This window comes from Mustela putorius, unplaced genomic scaffold (genome assembly GCF_011764305.1).
Source record: "Mustela putorius furo isolate JIRA1106 unplaced genomic scaffold, ASM1176430v1.1 tig00004007_pilon_pilon_pilon, whole genome shotgun sequence".
NCBI lineage: Eukaryota > Metazoa > Chordata > Mammalia > Carnivora > Mustelidae > Mustela > Mustela putorius.
Genome location: NW_025422145.1, coordinates 13,277,359 through 13,294,683, shown reverse-complemented (window position 1 = coordinate 13,294,683; position 17,325 = coordinate 13,277,359). Strand labels below are relative to the sequence as shown.

Here is a 17,325-nt window from a genome sequence, read left to right as displayed (position 1 = left end):
AGGCCCCCTGCCGAGCAGAGAGCCCAATGCGGGGCTTGATCCCCAGACCCTGGGATCATGACCTGAGCTGAAGGCGGAGGCTCTAACCCACTGGGCCACCCAGGCGCCCCTGAATTAGTCATTTTAAAGCTTCCCACCGAGAAAGGCCCCCAGGCCTGGATGGCAGGCCTCAAAAGTGGACAAGGACGGAAAGGACTTCCAGGGAGATTGGAAAGGTCCTTGAAGTGGTTGTGTGGTTGGGTGCGTGGCTGCGGACCTGCCGACCCCGCTGAGTCCTGCACTTACACGGCCAGCGGGCTGGCATGGGAATGGCAGCTCAGTAAAGCTCTCTAACGACACCAGGAAGCAGGTGACAGTGACTTCTAGAATACTGTCACAATACTGTCACACCCTGCCGCTCTGATTTACTCTGCTCCTTAGAAGCCAGCTCGCCCCCGCAGCCCCTGCCCAGGGGAATCGGACTCCTGCCCTCCTCCTCTCAGGAGTGTCTGTTTCCTCCCAGGACATGCTAGTGTAGAAAGCCAGGCACCCCCAGATTGTGTTATGGGGCAACCTCCCCCTTTAAAGGAAACGGGGAGCTTGTGTGCAGGTGAACATGTACAAAAATGACCTAGCTGATGGTTATCTCCGGGGAAGAGGGAACTCTCTGCATTGCCTACCTCTGCCATGATTGGATTTTTATATTGAATATGTGTTTCTTTGTAATCAGGAAGGTGGAAGGTACAAAATGGGACAGTAAGCCCCAGAGAGGCCAAGCTCCTCGCGACACGAGCAGATGGACCTCGTGCGCTGTGCACCCGGGCCCCTGGCCTTTCCCGCCCGGTTAGATGTTGCCGCACAAAAACCCTCTTCCACTCTTGCCAAGCGCTGGCGGCCTTCACTGCGAGAGGCTCCCGGGAGCGCCATGTGGATGGTGTCTCCGGAGCGGGCAGACCGGAGTGCCGGGAGCTCGCCCCCCTTGCAGGTGTACGTGACCTGGGGCAAGGTCCCACGAAAGAGCCGAAGAAGCTTCTTCCCACAAAGACGCCCCTTCGCTGCTCTACTGCTCTGAGCCGTGAACACCCGTCCGTTGTCAGGGCATTTGACTTTGCCAAGAACAGTCCAGTCTGGTGGGGCCGCATCTGAAGTCGCTGCTGCTTCCCACTGAACTCCCTTCCGGAGCGACCTCTCCATGGGCTTCCCCAGACAGGTGCAGGGGTGTGTGGGGAGGGGGCGGCCCTTTGTGCTCCTGGGCCCCCCGCGGCTGGGCTGCAGTCATCCCTCACCATAGCAGAGCCCGCCAAAGCAGAGGCCTTGCCACAGCCTCTGTCAGAGTTTCTCTCCTTTGCTGTCTTCCGGCTTAAATCCAGGGTCGTGGTCCCCATAGTAGGTGTCGTTCCTGGCCGCGGGAGCCAGCCCAGATGTTGCCAGGAAGCCGGCCCTGGGCAGACACTACCCCGCCAGCGCTGTCTGGGTGGTCCACACCTGTCTGATGCAGGAGGAGAGGTGGGCCCGATGGTGGCAGAGCCCCATCCCCTTCTCTGTCTGGTAGCGTTGCAGCGGACCGGCCTGATGGCCGAGGAGGAGGTGGTCCCGAGGTGGCTGCTTGCTAACTGGGCCACAGCCTTGACAGTGAACGTCCTTGCGTCCATGCTCTTCTGTGCATAATTGCGGCGGGGAGCACACAGCCACAGGCCCCCCCTCTCCTGCCAAGCTGGCCATGGGGCCTGCTGTCCGGCTATGGGACAGCAACAGCTTGGGGCGCCCCGCACCCGCCATCCCTCTGCTTATAGATTTCCTGCCAATAAACCCTGTTTTATATCTCACCGTGTAGAACTGGTATGTGCGTCCACATTGGCCACCATGAAGCCACGCATACTGTGTCTCAGTGCCATGAAGTCAGGAGTGATAGAATTAGGTTGGGCACCCCCTGAAGAGACCCCCTCACAGGAGGCAGTGCCAGCTCACCTGGACCCCATGTGGGCTGGACCAAGAGCAGGTGGGGGTTCTCTGGAGCCGTTGGTGAGGGCTCTGCTCCCAGCCTGCAGGGGGAGCTGCGGCCCCTGCTGGCCATGATCCTCCTGTCACTGAAAGAGAGACCTAGGTTCTCTGTGGCTGCCCCTCACCCTGGGCCCCATCTTTCTCATGGACTGGGGCAAGCTTAAAAAGGAAATGGCTCCCCCAAGGACAGGGCAACATAGACCCTCAGTTCAGACCCTGGTTCCCTTCCCAGGCGAGTTGTGGCCCATCAGCTGAGCCAGTTACCAGCTCCCCGGGGCCCTCGCCCCGCACCCTTGGCAGCAGTCAAGAAGACAGTCTGGGGACAGCAGTCCCCCTCCCAGGCGGGAGCTGTCTGCCGGAGGACCCCTGAGCAGAGGACACTCTACACAGGGGCTAGGTTTTGAGGAGTGCTCTTGGCCATGAAGCCCGCTGCCCATGGCCAAGGCCAAAGACACAGCCCTGTGGGATAGGACACCCCAATCCTGGGTCTATCTTTGTATCACAAGGACGCATGCCCACGGGAGGTGCCACTGTGGCTCAGCCCCTCTGTGGATGGGGTGCCTCAGACAGCCATGAAGTGCTCCTATGAGAAGCACTGAGTCCCAGTAGCCATGACCCCCTGTAAGGCCAGTGGGACCTGCTGGCCCTGCAGCCTCCCCAGCCGGCTCTCTGCAAGGACAGTGACTTCCTGCGTCCCATGTCCCATGGCCCTCAGCTTGGCCAGGCTCCAGGATGCAGCACAAGGAGAGTCACAGAGGGATGCAGGCTTCTCCTCGCCCTTGGACATCCATGCCGACAAGGGCTGTATGCTTGTCCCTTCCTCTGTTCTGCGCTGACTTCAGAGGACAGATGGTCCGTGTTCCTTGGCCTGAGGACTCCCGCATGGACAGGAACTTGGATACCGCTCTGGCTCCAGAGGCCTCCTCCCATACGTCCGCTTCCTCCACCATTGCCGGGCCACACAGATGCCCCCTGCCCTGTCCTGTCACAGCGCAAAGTGCACTGGGGTGGGGAGGGGCAGGTCCTCAGAAGCTGGCGCCTCCGTGGGTGAGCAGGGCTTGCCTCCTTCCCTGCTGCTGCTCTGCTGCTGTTTCCCCCAATAAACCCAATCTTAGGACGTCTGCACCACACAGAGCTGGTCGTGAGTGCGCCTCTGCCCCTTCCTGTGACGGTGAGCAACAATTATGAAATTAGGTTTCAGTTATGAAATTGTTTACAAAAGTTCACCAGGGATAACAAGTCTCAACAAGGAGCTCCACTTTTATTTATTTATTTATTTATTTATTTATTTGAGAGAGTGAGAGAGCATGAGAGTGGAGGTCAGAGGGAGAAGCAGACTCCTCATGGAGCTGGGAGCCTGATGTGGGACTCGATCCTGGGACCCCGAGATCATAACCTAAGCCGAAGGCAGTCACTTAACCAACTGAGCCACCCAGGCACCCCAAGGAGCTCTGCTTTTTAAAACGGGGAGCAGTGGCTTGCTACAGGAGCCTGTTAGCTGTGAGTTCCCCCCAGCACCACCTGCCTGTCACCGTGTCACCCACACCCCATCCAGTTCACCCATTCAAAGTGTGCAACTCCGTGGCCCTCAGTATATTCACGAGTGGTGTGTCCGTCCAGCCATCTAATTCAAAAATATTCACCACCCCAAAAAGAAACCCCAGACCCGTTAGCCTCACTCACTCTGCCCCTGGCTTTCCCTCCTTGGTCAGGCTGGTGGGGTTCCTTTCTCTGGGGCTGGGCGGTTTTGGGGAATTCAGGTGTCTGTCATAGCAAATACCGTAGCTGGGGGGTGGAGCGCGCCCAAAAAGGCCCATGTAGTCCTCAGAGGCCTGGAAGCTGGAAGCCTGAGATCAGAGTGCGGGTGCCAGCAAGTCCTGAGAGAGCCTCCTTCCTGAGGTACAACGGCTGCCTTCTAGCTGGGTCCTCGTACTGGTTGGGGGTCCCAACCAGCTACCTACCTCTGCTCATAAGGGCACTAATCCATTGGGAGGCTGCACTCTGACCTCCTAAAGGCTCCACCTCCTAAGATCATCACATTTTTTTTTAAGATTTTATTTATTTATTTGTAAGAGAGAGAGAGTGAGAGCGAGCACAGGCAGACAGAGTGGAAGGCAGAGTCAGAGGGAGAAGCAGGCTCCCTGCGGAGCAAGGAGCCCGATGTGGGACTCGATCCCAGGACGCCGGTATCATGACCCGAGCCGAAGGCAGCTGCTTAACCAACTGAGCCACCCAGGCGTCCCAGATCATCACATTTTATTAGGGTTTCAACATGCAGATTTCAGAGGGACACTGTCACTCCACAGCCCAGCTAAGGTGCTCTTAGAGTAAAGACAACCCTTTAGTTGGTCCTTATGTTAATAAACATCCCCATCCCAAGCCCCAGCCACCTGCTAGCTTGACCACAGCAGGCTCTCGTGTCCCCTTTCTGCAGTCCATCCCCATGATATCCAGAAAGCCGGGGACATTTCTAGAGAGCAGTCCCATCATGAGGCACCTGGCCTGGGTGTTCTCTCTGGTTCCCACATCAATATGACACCTGGTTCAAGGACCAAAACCCAGAGGTACAGGGGCAGGGCGTCCTCTGGCAAACAGCGAAGGACAGGGCAGCCTCTGGCCTTGGGTCATATCCTCACCACAGCCCTGCAGAGCCCAGACCCTTGTGGCTGCTCACCCCACTGCCCTCCCAAGGGCTCAGGGGTGTACTAGAAGAGCCCCTCAGCTTTGGAGATAAGGACCTGGCTTGAGCCTTGGGCTCTGGCCTCGCACACCCAGTGCTTGAGAGAAAGGAGGAGAATTTGCCTTGCACCTAGCAAGTGCTCAAAAAAATTTGTTAAAGATGTGATTGAGTAAATGAAGAAGGAAGGGAGGGGGACCAGTGAGGATCCTGCTCAGGCCCCTGTCCCACATCCATTGGACTCTGGCTGGTGGCAGTGACCCAAATGTCCATCAACAGATAAATGTATAAAGAAAATGTGGTCTAGCCATACCATGAGCTATTATGAAGCCTTAAAAAAGAGGGAAATCTGTCATGTTTTGTGATTCCACTTTTATGGAATACCTAAAGTAGTAAAAAAAAAAAATCACAGAAATTGGAAGTAGAAAGGTGATTCTGGGGGGCTGGGAGAGGGGAGGGGAATTAATGTTTGATGAGAGAGAGCTTCAGCATTGCGAATATGCTTAACATCATTGAAATGTTCGCTTAAAAATGGCTAAGATGAGGGATGCCAGGGTGGCTCAGTTGGTTAAGCTGCTGCCTTTGGCTCAGGTCATGATCCCAGCATTCTGGAATCGAGTCCCACATCGGGCTCCTTGCTCAGCGGGAGCCTGCTTCTCCGTCTGCCTCTGCCTGCCACTCTGTCTGCCTGTGCTCACTCTGACAAATAAATAAATAAAAATCTTTTTTTTTTAAATGGCTAAGATGATAAAGTTAATGTTAGGTGTTGTTTACTACTGGGAAAAAAAAAAATGAGCAGATGCCAAGAGCCAGAAGGTTCTTGCAGTTCACCAACCCCCAACAAAAGACTCTGGCTGCCAGAGGGGTTGTAGAGGGTTAGAGTGGGGAGCCAAACATCATTTTGGAGTATGATTTGTCCAAGGAAGAGACCGTAGTGGCCCAGACTAGGGAAGTGGCAGTAAAGATGGAAAAGGGACAAGAGTTGAGCTGTCATGAATTGACTTGTGCTCTTCCCACCTTCCCATTCATGTGCAGAAGTGCCAACCCCCAGTATCAGAGTGGGATCCTATTTGGAAATAGGTCATTGCCGTTGTGATTAGTTACAATGAGGTCATAAACCTTGGGTGAGCTACTGAGCCAATATGACTGGGGGCCTTATAAAAAGGGGAAATTCGGATGCAGAGCCACACCCACAGGGAGAGCACCATGTGAAGACCGAGCCAGACATCCAGGTGATTCTTCTATAAGCCAAGGAACACCCGTGACGACCAAACAACCTCCAGAAGCAAGTGGAAAGGCATTGAACAAATCTGCACGCACAGCTCGCAGAAGGAGCCCTCCCCGCTTAGTCTCCAGATTCCGGTCCCCAGTCTGTGGGACTCTGCTCGGATGCCCTGGGAAAGCAATAGAGGAGACAGTAACTAGATGGGGCAGGAGGTGGGTCGAGGGAGTTAAGTTGTGCCAGTTGGCGTAGCAAGGAAGCCTCTAGTCTCAGTGGCTACACAACACATGTTTATGTCTCATGTGTTGGTGGGCTCCTTCCACCAGGGCACTAAGGAATCCAGTTCCTTCCACCCTCCCCAGGCCTGGGCTCTCCCACATCTAATTGATGAAGGGAGGAGAGAGAGCCCTGGCAGAGATCTCCAGGTGCGCTTTGCAAACCTGGAGATCTTGTTAAATACAGGTTCTGATGAAGGAGGTCTGGGCTGGAGCCTGGGAATCTGCATTTCTTTCTTTCTTTCTTTAAGATTTTATTTATTTATTTGACAGACAGAGACAGAGGGAATACAAGCAAGGAGTGGGAGAGGGAGAAGCAGGCTTCCCCCTGAGCAGGGAGCCTGATATGAGGCTCCATCCCAAGACGCTGGGATCACAACCCGAGCAGAAGGCAGAGGCTTAACCCTCGGAGCCACCCAGGTGCCCCAGAATCTGCATTTCCAACAAGAGTCTCAGGGATGCTGATGCTGCTGGTCTGGGCCCCCGCTTTCAGTACCAGGAGACATCACTCCTGCCCACATCCATTGGCCTGAACTCATTCCCACAGTCAAATGCAAGGGAGTCTGGGAAGCTGAGTTCAGCTGTTTGTGTGGGAACTGGAGGAACCAGGATCAGGAAACACAGGTGGAGGGCCAGAGCAGGTAGGAGGGACAGAGTCCTCCCTGAAAAGCAGTACTGTTGTTCTGGAGGGATCAAGGGAAAGTCCTGACCGAGACTGTGGGGCCACTTAACCTTCCTGAACGCTCTGTAAGTGACAAGGTGAGGGCCAAGATCTTTAATTTGAGGCTCTGTGAGTCATCTAGGACCAGAGCTTGCAAGGAGACACTGCCCCTCCTCTCAGTGCCCCAGTCCTGGATCTGAGCACCCCCTGCTGCTCATCCAGTAGCTCCTCTGTGGGAGACTGAGCCCTTGGGGACTGGGCAGCCAAAGTACAGTAAGTAGACTGCATGGACAGCTTGGTCCGTCCCTGCCATGACAGGAGCCAGTTCCTACTCTACTGTCCCTACTGACCACTATCCCTGTCCCCCCACCTAGTCCTGGGCATTCTGTTACCCTGGAGGTGACACTCCCCACGCACCTCCACTACAGAGGCTATGGCCCAGGCCTGCAGTCCCCTGAGGCTCTCTGTGGGCCAGAGATGTGGGGGGACACTTACAAGCCGCAGCAGCCACTGCCTCTCTCTGTAACCCTCTTGGGAGAAGGGGCCCAGGTCAAATGGTAGCCACAGGTTGTCCCCTGGTTAGGGGGGCCTTAGACAGGTTGTCTGTACTGGGCTAGCACGTGCAGCTGAGACTCCCAGTTCAGCGCTCAGCGTGGCCAGGGAACTGGGAGTGGAGCCCTGGCCAGCCTGGCCGCTGAGAGGGCTTCCCCAGGAGACGACACTGGTGTCCAATTCGAGTTTCAACAGCCCCTCCCCCCACTTCGAATGTTCCGTGGGCTGCCCGCCCCTAGGATCCAGGAACCTCATCACTGGGCACTAACTGTTAGGTCTCCCATCCCATGGTCGCCACCCACCAGAATCCTTCCTGAACGCCCCCTATCTTATGGGCGGGCACAGGTCCGTCAGGGCTGGACAGCTTGGTGAGGACGTGGGGAGAGGTCTGGAGGCTGGATTGAGGGGCAAGGGATCTGGGCGGGGCGGGACCGCTCCGGGCCGGCTACCACCCATCTCCTCCCTGGCGCCCGCCCCCGCCCTCCCACGCACCTGCGCTGGCCTCCCCCCAAGCCCTGGGGGCAGCCGGCGGGCGGCGCTGGGAGATCAGAGGATTCGGAGGAGTCGGGCCCCGGGGAGGGGGCGGGGAATTTCCCCCCACGCCTGCCTGGGCCTGCTCCCCTCCCCCTCCCCCGCCAGGTTGGGGGCAGGGGGGGCTCCGCTGGGGGAATTCCACTGCGCTGGGAGGGCTCAGGCGAGCCTGGGCTGGGGGTCCTACGGAAAGAAGGGGGAAGACAGGAGGGGACAGGCTGGGACCAGGGGCGCAGCTGCCTTCCTCCCCAGACACCAGCTGCCCCTGCCTGTCCGGGATTGAAAGTCCACCATTCCCGCCTGTCTCGCGGGCGCGGGGGCAGGGAGTGGCACTTCCTCCGTCAAACCAGAGGCATTCGGTACTTGGAAAGAGGGACGCGAGGATCCGAAAGAGGGTGTGCGTTGGAGCTTCCGACAATGAATGGGTGACAGACTGGGAGTGCGTGCGTACCCTTGAATCAAGGGTGCCTGTGAACAGGAGACTCTGGGGTGTCCCAGGGGCGTGTGGCCTCGGGAGAAGGTCGCGTATCACTCCCATTAGGGCTGTCTGTCCACCAGCGTGACCTGTCCTCCTCCACACACCCCTAGAACATGCAAGGACCTTGAGAGGGGGAGGGGAGGGGAGAAGCTTGCCGGGACACCGAGGGTCCCCGGCAGTGGGTTGGGGGGGGGGGATTGGCGTGGGAGGCGTCTGGACCTGCTGCCTCCGCTCCAGTCTCGGGCGGGGCTTCCCGGCCTCGGGGGGATGGGGTGGGGAGGGAGGGACTCAAGGGGGAGGGACCCACAGAGGGACGCGAGGGGGGCAGGAGCCAGTGCGTTAGAGACCTGAGTGAGGGAGGCTCAGAGAGCAAGGCGCAGCGGGAGGGGGCGGGCGTGGAAGCCGAGGAGAGACCGGGAGCACTGAGGGGCAGTGACTGAGACGGCTCCTGGTCAGAGAACCCCGGAGATATTCCCAGTGGGGACACAGGGGCAAAGAGACACCTCCAGGGGCAGAAACCCTGGAGGTAAATATCCACGGGAGTGACCGTCCTAGACGGAGAGCGCCTCCCAGAGTGGGACGAGAACAGACGGTCAGAAGACAACGCCCCCCCAGGTCGCCTGGAAGACCCCGGAGCGACCCCGGGGGCGGCATGGACCGTGCGTTGGCCAGTGCAACCTCTCTTTGGTTGGGGGTGATGGACACACAGGCCCCGCAGGGCCTCCTCCTTCTCCTCCTCTTCCTCCCGCTTCTGCCGCCACGCGGGGCCTCCGCGGGGAGCCTGCACAGCCCAGGTGAGTTTTGGCCCAACTCTGAGCCGTGGTCACCACTCTGTCCTCTACCTTCATGCCCAAGACCCGGGTCCAGAGGCTGAGGAGGGAGCAGAGCAGGTGGCAGGGGCAGCTGAGCAGCGCCAGGGCCCCACAGGCGCCGAGGGCGCTGTCTGGGCAGCCGGGGGCAGGGGGGGGTGGCCGGGCAGTTGGAGTTGGGGGGGCGGTGAAGATGCGGGCGAAGGTCCGGACCCCCCCCAGTCCCCGCGTTCGTCGTGCAGGCTTGTCCGAGTGCTTCCAGGTGAATGGCGCAGACTACCGCGGCCACCAGAACCGGACCGGGCCGCGCGGGGCCGGCCGCCCGTGCCTCTTCTGGGACCAGACGCAGCAGCACAGCTACAGCAGCGCCAGCGACCCCCAAGGCCGCTGGGGACTGGGCCCGCACAACTTCTGCCGGTGAGGGCCGGGCCTGCGCTGGGGGCGGGGCTGCGCGCCGCGGAGCCGGCGCTGGCCCGGGGAGTTGTAGGGGAATTGGAGAGCTCTGCTGGGCGGATACAAAGTCCACCCGGAGGGGCTGGTAGCGGAGCCTCCGCGAGGGACGAGGCCCAGCCACCCTGGGGGCGGGGCTGGCCGCTCAGAACACTGTCGCTCATGGGACCCGCCTTAGGTGCCCAAACTCTACCGTCTCAGGTCGGGTCTGGGCATTCAAGGAGGCCGCCCGGGCAGGATCCAGTCGGGGGTGGGGTGGGGTGCCGAGCCCTGGAGAGAGGGGCCGGGTCCTCGCGGTACAACTGATTTGAGAGACTCTACTCGTTATGGAGGGGTTGGGGGTTCAGAGCCACAACTGATGTCTGGACCTGAGCAGAAGGACACCACAAAGCTCAGGGTTCAGCACTTGTGCTCTAAAGCAGGGTCCCAAGGCAAGGGAAGTGGCTGAGGCCCAAGGCAGAGTTGGGGACAACACGTCTGGTGGCCTCAAAGTCCTTATGTATAAGGTCACGTCCTAGCAACAGCTGAAGCCCAAAATATGCCCTCAGGGTCCCTTTAAGGACTTCCCACCGAACCCTTTGGAAGTCCCAAAGCACGTGGGACAAACCAGAATTTGTGCCGCAACGGAGAGGAACACACAAATTCTAACACACACGGTGGCCATTTTGCGGATAGGCCGTGGGGTGGGGCCTGGGACTTGCAGCCTTTGGGGGTGCTGGATGGGGACCACTTGTCCTCCACGGGCAGGAACCCCGACGGAGACGTGCAGCCCTGGTGCTACGTAGCGGAGACAGAGGAGGGGATCTACTGGCGTTACTGCGATATCCCCACGTGCCACAGTGAGTGGGCCCTGTTGGACAAGGATGGGAATTTTCTGGGCTGCCTGCATAGACTTCTTTTCTGGGGGCACCCGACAAAGCCTGACTCCGCTGCCCCCTCAGTGCCCGGATACTTGGGTTGCTTCGTGGATTCGGGGGCACCCCCCGCCCTCAGTGGCCCCAGCGGCACCTCAACGAAGCTCACGGTCCAGGTGTGCCTTCGCTTCTGCCGCATGAAGGGCTACCAGGTACTGCCCCCATCTCCCGCCCAGAACGGCACCCTGAACTTGTCCTCAGCACCAAATCAACTCCCAACCCTGACGTCAAACCCTGACGCTGATTTTGGAACCTCCGGTCCGATTCCCACTTGCGACCCAGACCCTAGGTTCCCACTACCCCGCCCCTGCCCCAACCGCTGCCTCTGGGGTCACCCAGTCTGTGCTCCCAGCTGGCGGGCGTGGAGGCTGGCTATGCCTGCTTCTGTGGCTCTGAAAGCGACCTGGACCGGGGACGCCCGGCCCCAGCTACGGACTGTGACCAGATTTGCTTCGGCCACCCTGGCCAGCTGTGCGGTGGCGATGGGCGTCTGGGTATCTACGAAGGTGAGGAGTGAGCGGGGAAGAGAGCCCTGGGGGAGCGCCGGATTCTGGGTGAGACCGGGAAGCGCGATGCCCTCATAGGGGGCGGGATCTGAGACGCGCAGAAGTGGAGACCCGGCCGAACCTGGGGGGTCAAAGGCCGGGCCTGGGTTGAGGGTGGGGCTTGAGGAGGGGAGTCACGGTCCACGGAAAGAGTGGGACCCGGCTCAGGTGGCAGCGGGACAGATCTGGGGTCGAGGCCCTGTGGGGGAGGAGAAGGAGCCTGGCCCCGGGATTCTGATTGCCGGCCCCGCCCACAGTGTCCGTGGGCTCCTGCCAGGGCAACTGGACGGCTCCTCAGGGCGTCGTCTACTCCCCGGACTTCCCGGACGAGTACGGGCCGGACCGGAACTGCAGCTGGGCGCTGAGCCCGCCGGGCGCCGCGCTGGAGCTCACCTTCCGCCTCTTCGAGTTGGCCGACCCGCGCGATCGGCTGGAGCTGCGCGACGCCGCCTCGGGCAGCCTGCTCCGCGCTTTCGACGGCGCCCGCCCGCCACCACCCGGCCCGCTGCGCCTGCGCGCCGCCGCGCTGCGGCTCACCTTCCGCAGCGACGCGCGCGGCCACGCGCAGGGCTTCGCGCTCACCTACCGCGGTGAGCGCCCCTTTGGTCGCGCCCCCGCCCGCCGCCCGGCCGCCCGGCCTCACACTTCTCTCCGCAGGGCTACAGGACGCCGACGACGACCCGGAGCCCAAGGGCTCGGCGCAGACCCCCGCGGCGCCCCCTGACTGGGCTAACGTCAGCTGCAGCCCCCGGCCCGGAGCTCCAGAGGCCGCGATGGGAGGTGAGGCGGGCGAGCGAGGCGGGAGGGAGTTCAGGGAGACGCCCTTTCCAGACCCCGTCCTCACAGCACGGTGCGCCCGCAGCCCGGGTCTTCTCGACGGTGACGGCCATCTCGGTGCTGCTGCTGCTGTTCCTGTCGCTGCTGCGCCTGCTTCGCCGACGGTGCGCCCCCTGGGGCAGGGCCTGAGGGCAGACGCCTTGGTGGCCCGGGGAAGGGGGCTCTGCTGGGAAGCTGGGGCTTCCAAGGGGAACAGAACGGGGAGGAAATCCTGGATTCTCGAGGGTCGAAGCCTTGCGTCCACACAGGGAATCGCACGTGGGATCGCAGGTGAAGCAGGACGCTGGAGGTAAGATTGGTTGAGGGTTCGGCTGACGTCTGCTCCCTCTCTAGGAGCTGTCTGCTGGCTCCGGGAAAAGGTCCCCCAGCGTTGGGGCCTTCCCGGGGCCCCGGGAGAAGCTGGGTTGTGTGGTACCGCCGGCCTGGAGGGGTGGCCCTGCCCTGCCCTCCCACCGACTCTCAGGCTGTGGGTCTAGCTGCGAGTTACCGGCCCCTGAGCGCCTCCAGCCAGAGTTCCCTGCGCTCGCTCATCTCTGCTCTCTGACTCGGGAACCCCAGGGTCTACTGGACCCTCTGCCAGAGGGATGGACACCCGAGACTTCATGCCAACTCTACATTGACCTTCTGCCCCTGTACGGGCAGCTCGATTCCTGGTCATCCGGTGGCGGCCAGACATTGGACAAGAAGCATCTGATGCTATTGAGAACTTGGTCTGACCCTCAGGGTCCAGATGGTTGAGGCCAAAGGGCAAGAGGAATCCCAGCTTCCTTTCCTCATGAACCTTGATATGGGGGTGTCTGATTTCAGGTTGCTTTGAAAAGAGCCTCTTGGTGGTGGTCCTGGACTGCTGCCCTAAGGGAAGTATGAGAGGTCAATTAAAGTAGTCAAAAGACCAACTATAGACTTTGAATAAAGGACCTATTTTGGTACAGTTCTGCAAGTTCCTGCTTGATGGGAGGGGTTATGTTAATGAGGGTATCGGAGCCAGGGTTGGGTGTGTCCATGCAAATTAAGGTCGGTCCCCGGCCAGGAGTGATTTGGAGGCGCCTGTAATGCTGAAGACTGAGGAACAGCGGAGGCGAAAGAATGGGTGGGCGGGGTCCTGGAGACGGGAGGAGGAAGCCGGTTGTGGGGGTTAAGCCGGAGAAGGGACGCATTCCTGGACCCGCTTTAGGATGAAATCCGGCAGGGACCGACCTTTCTCCTCTGGCCTCCCGCCCTCTCTCTTCCCCCCGTTTCCTGTCTTTTCTGGGTGGAACTGAAGGTGCCCCCAGTGGGCAATAACAGGGAGCGAGTTTGACCGAGCCCAGGCTATAGGGAGCTTGGCCAGAAGGGTAGGGCATCACCCGAGGGTGCTGGGCGCGTCAGACACACCTGTAGAGACCTGGGCATCTCAGCGCGGCTTGCTGCGCGCGGGCTGAGTCGGCAGGGTGGAGAGCTCGCCCGTGGAGTGGGGACGCGCCGGGTCTAGACCTTACTGGTCCGAAGGTCCGGGGCCGGCAGCACCTTGGACAGAGCTGGGTGAGGGGTGGGGCTGGGTGAGGATAAGTGAGAGGGTGAGTGCCCAAGGGTGCCTCGATCTGGGGGGGTCGCGCGGAAAGCCTGGGTGCGCAAGGTAGACTCAGGCGCCGGAGCCTCTCCAGCAGAGCCACCCGGACCCAGAACTCTGGATCCCTCGCCCACAGCTACCCCATGCAAATGAATCTGGGGCCGCATATATTATGCTAATTTTTAAAAAATCTGGGCAGGCGTGGGCGGGGCCTCCCCAGCCAGCCGCGCCCATTGGCCCTCGCAGGGCCTACGTCACGAGCACCGCGCGCGAAACGCTGGCGGGATGGCGGGGGCGAGCAGCTGGGGCGGAGTCTGGCGTCCCCACCAGCGTCCGGCCGCACCCGTCCTCCCGGCTGAGAAGAGACGACCGGCCGCCGCCGCCGCCGCCACGAGCTGTCCCTGCGGCTCGCCTGCCCCGGCAGGGCCGGCCGCACTGCGCTCCGCCGCCCCGCGCGTCCCCGGCCTCGGCCCCGGCGTGGGGGCGCCGGGCCCGCGCTTGCGCAGCGCGGGAGGGGGCGCGGGCCGGGACCCCCGGCCGGCGCGTGCGCGAACGGAGCCTGGGCGGCGGGCGGGCATCGGGATGAGTCTCCGCGCGCTGTGGTACCACTAAGGAGGAGGCCGGGGGCCGAGGGGAGCGCGGACCACCCGCGCCGGGCCGGGCCATGGCGTTCCTGGCCGGGCCGCGCCTGCTGGACTGGGCCAGCTCGCCACCGCACCTGCAGTTCAACAAGTTCGTGCTGACGGGCTACCGGCCGGCCAGCAGCGGCTCGGGCTGTCTGCGCAGCCTCTTCTACCTCCACAACGAGCTGGGCAACATCTACACGCACGGTGAGCCGCGCCCCGCATCCCACACCCGCGGCAGCCCTGCCCGAGCCTGGCCGGGGGCCGGAAGGCCGGCGAGCGCCCCACTGCTAAGGTCCTGGGCTGCCTGGGCCCTGGCACGGCCAGGAGCCGTGGTGACAAAGCTGCCATTGTCCCGGACGGAACTGTCCTTCCGCTCCCCGGGCGGGGCCCCGGGACAGGCGAGGGAAGCAGTAGAGGACCAAGTCCGCTTAATCCCTCTGAGCCCCGGGGAGGAGTCTTGTGTCCGCCCCCTTTCATAATCCCTGCGTCTGGGGCACCCTCCCCCGCCCACATTAGTTCAGTAGACGGGTGTTGACATCGGCTGCGAGGGGCCCAGGAAAAGAAGCCAGGCCTCAGCCCCTCCCCGGGCGGCTGCCCTGCCACCCCCGGTCCAGAGGAGCCCAGCCGCGAGGCTCCGCCTGGTGGCGGCTCCTTCCAACCCCCGGCAGGCGCCCAGCCCCTCCTCCGCGGCCCTGCTCTGCTGACACAGCCCTGCCCGTCCTTGGGCTGCCCGGCGCCAGGAGAGGGGCCTGAGCAGACTGGGCCCAACCTTGGTACCTGCCTCACTGGGGTACTATGGCCCGGCCAGACCTTGGCTGGTGTGCAGCCTCAGTCTGCTGTGCCCACCTTTGACCCCTGTGAGGGCAATGCCAGTACCCAGAGGAAGGGGTAGGAATTGCCCTGGTTGGGGCCAAGAGGAATGGAGCACGGGGGAAAAAAGAGCCTAAAGGAGATGGAACAAGCTTCTTCAGCCCCTCTCCCTTGTCTGACTTTGCCTCTTTCTGGAAGACAAAAAGATCCAAGCCTCCTGGTGTCTGGTCACACAGGCTTTGGGAGAAGCAAGCTAAGTGACCAGGGGATCTGGTATCATTGCCCACATATCCTATTCAGAATTCAGCATGAGGTCATGCCTCCTTCTGGCTTCTGCTGACACACCAAATTTGGGGGATTGGGGCCCCCGGCTTTCTGGGGAGGTAATGTGGCTGAGGGACGGGAACAGTGTGGGAGTTAAGACTGTGTCCATGGCCTACCTGCTGGGCTCACCCAGGGCACTAACTCAGCGTCTTCAACTCAAAGTGACAATAACCATCTCTACTTCCAGAATTGTGAGCTCTGCTGTCACGGAAGTTACTGAAGGCCCAGGGCTGCCCCTGTCAGAGGCCCGGCTGCTCTGTGCTGAGAGCACTGCCAAGACTGGTCTTGCCTCATCCCTCTTGTGTTATCTCTAGACCGTGGACTCCCTGAGGATGCGACTTGTCCTCTGTGCTTCAGCCCTGTGGTGGCTAATTGTCTCCCTCCCCCAGGGCTGGCCTTGCTAGGCTTCCTGGTGCTGCTGCCGATGACCATGCCATGGGGTCAGCTGGGCAAGGACGGTTGGCTGGGGGGCACGCACTGTGTGGCCTGCCTGGCACCCCCCGCAGGCTCCGTGCTGTATCACCTCTTCATGTGCCACCAAGGGGGCAGCGCTGTGTACACGCGACTCCTTGCCCTGGATATGTGCGGGGTCTGCCTCGTCAACACCCTCGGTGAGCCCAGGGATGGAGTGGGTCGGCTTGAAGGGTGGGAGCCGGTGGGGGAGGTGGTGGAGGCAGGGGTCACTCACGTGAGCCCTGGGTATAAAGGGCAGGCAGTTAATTGCCCAGACTTATGTGCCTTCTCCTGCCTCTCTCTCCGGTACAGGGGCTCTGCCCATCATCCACTGTACCCTGGCCTGTAGGCCCTGGCTTCGCCCAGCCGCTCTGCTGGGCTACACCATGCTGTCGGGTGTGGCCGGCTGGCGGGCCCTCACCGCTCCCTCCACCAGTGCCCGGCTCCGCGCCTTCGGTTGGCAGGCTGCGGCCCGCCTCCTGGTGTTTGGGGCCCGGGGAATGGGGCTGGGCTCCGGGGCTCCAGGCTCCCTGCCCTGCTACCTGCGCATGGATGCGCTGGCACTGCTCGGGGGGCTGGTGAACGTGGCCCGCCTGCCGGAGCGCTGGGGACCCGGCCGCTTTGACTACTGGGGCAACTCCCACCAGATCATGCACCTGCTCAGCGTGGGATCCATCCTCCAGCTGCACGCTGGTGTCGTGCCCGACCTGCTCTGGGCCGCCCACCACGCCTGTCCCCCAGACTGAGCCACCTCCCGCCTGCCACGCCGGCCTCCCTCCTGACAGTCCTCTGGAACCAATAGCGTGCTTCACTCCTGCTGCTGGTCTTGGAGGGGCCGATGGCCTGGATGCTTCCAGCAAACAGGACTTCCCAGCTGGGAGCCCTCATCTGTTCGTCCATTTTTCCCTGTGGACTAATCTCTTCTACTCACACCTTGGAGCTCTGGCTTTCCCCCCCTGCTGCCTTCCTTCAGGGTACTGTCCGGGTAGGCTAGAAGGAACCCTTTCCTTCCTAGGCCTCAGTTTATCCTTTGTGACCTATGAGGGCATGGCTGGAGGGACTCTGGGGTCATGTCTGGCTCTGACAGTTGGAACCCTACCAGCCCAGAGCCATGAGCCCACTCTGCCCCCACACATAAGGTATCTTATGGGTGCCTGGCCCAGCCTTCAGCCCCTATTTCCTGACTTTTGTCTTTCTGCTCTGCATGCCAGCCCTCCCTGCAGCCTGAGGCTCACCTCTCCTCTTCTCCCTTCTGTCCAGAGACTGTGGAGTGAGGAGTTTGGACAACAGGACCAGTCTCTTATCCCAGGACCAAGGGGTAGGAGGGCAGCTGCAGCTGCTTTTTCCAGGCAGCTAGCACAGAGACACGAGAGCTGAGGGGCACTGGACTCAGGGGCCCCCTGCACTGAGGCCCCCTCTCCACTCTTGAGGGCCATGCTCTGATGGCCCGACCTACACAGTGGGGATGTGCCTGCTCAGGAAATCTCGGCTACATGCAGTGCATGGCTCCTGCCTCCAGCCAGCTGGCCTGGGGCCCTGCATGAGGGCCCAGCCTCGGCGCACGCTGGGGTCGCAGACCCTAGGCAACATCAATAAAGGGGCAGGAAGCACAGTGTTGCCACACAAACAAGC

At 61.2% G+C, this 17,325-nt stretch overlaps 2 protein-coding genes across 2 annotated transcripts; both read left to right on the top strand.

Moving 5' to 3' along the window:
• The first annotated feature begins 8,701 nt into the window (after positions 1–8,701).
• Positions 8,702–12,865, top strand: KREMEN2 (kringle containing transmembrane protein 2). Its single transcript, XM_004750620.3, has 9 exons — positions 8,702–9,170; positions 9,428–9,602; positions 10,383–10,474; positions 10,577–10,701; positions 10,902–11,055; positions 11,352–11,684; positions 11,752–11,874; positions 11,957–12,035; positions 12,265–12,865. The coding sequence occupies exons 1-9, from the start codon at positions 9,029–9,031 to the stop codon at positions 12,473–12,475; spliced, it is 1,434 nt and encodes a 477-aa protein (XP_004750677.1). The 5' UTR covers positions 8,702–9,028; the 3' UTR covers positions 12,476–12,865.
• A 937-nt stretch (positions 12,866–13,802) lies between these two features.
• On the top strand, positions 13,803–17,323 carry PAQR4 (progestin and adipoQ receptor family member 4). Its single transcript, XM_004750614.3, has 3 exons — positions 13,803–14,310; positions 15,630–15,851; positions 16,006–17,323. The coding sequence occupies exons 1-3, from the start codon at positions 14,145–14,147 to the stop codon at positions 16,437–16,439; spliced, it is 822 nt and encodes a 273-aa protein (XP_004750671.1). The 5' UTR covers positions 13,803–14,144; the 3' UTR covers positions 16,440–17,323.
• The last annotated feature ends 2 nt before the right edge of the window (positions 17,324–17,325 follow it).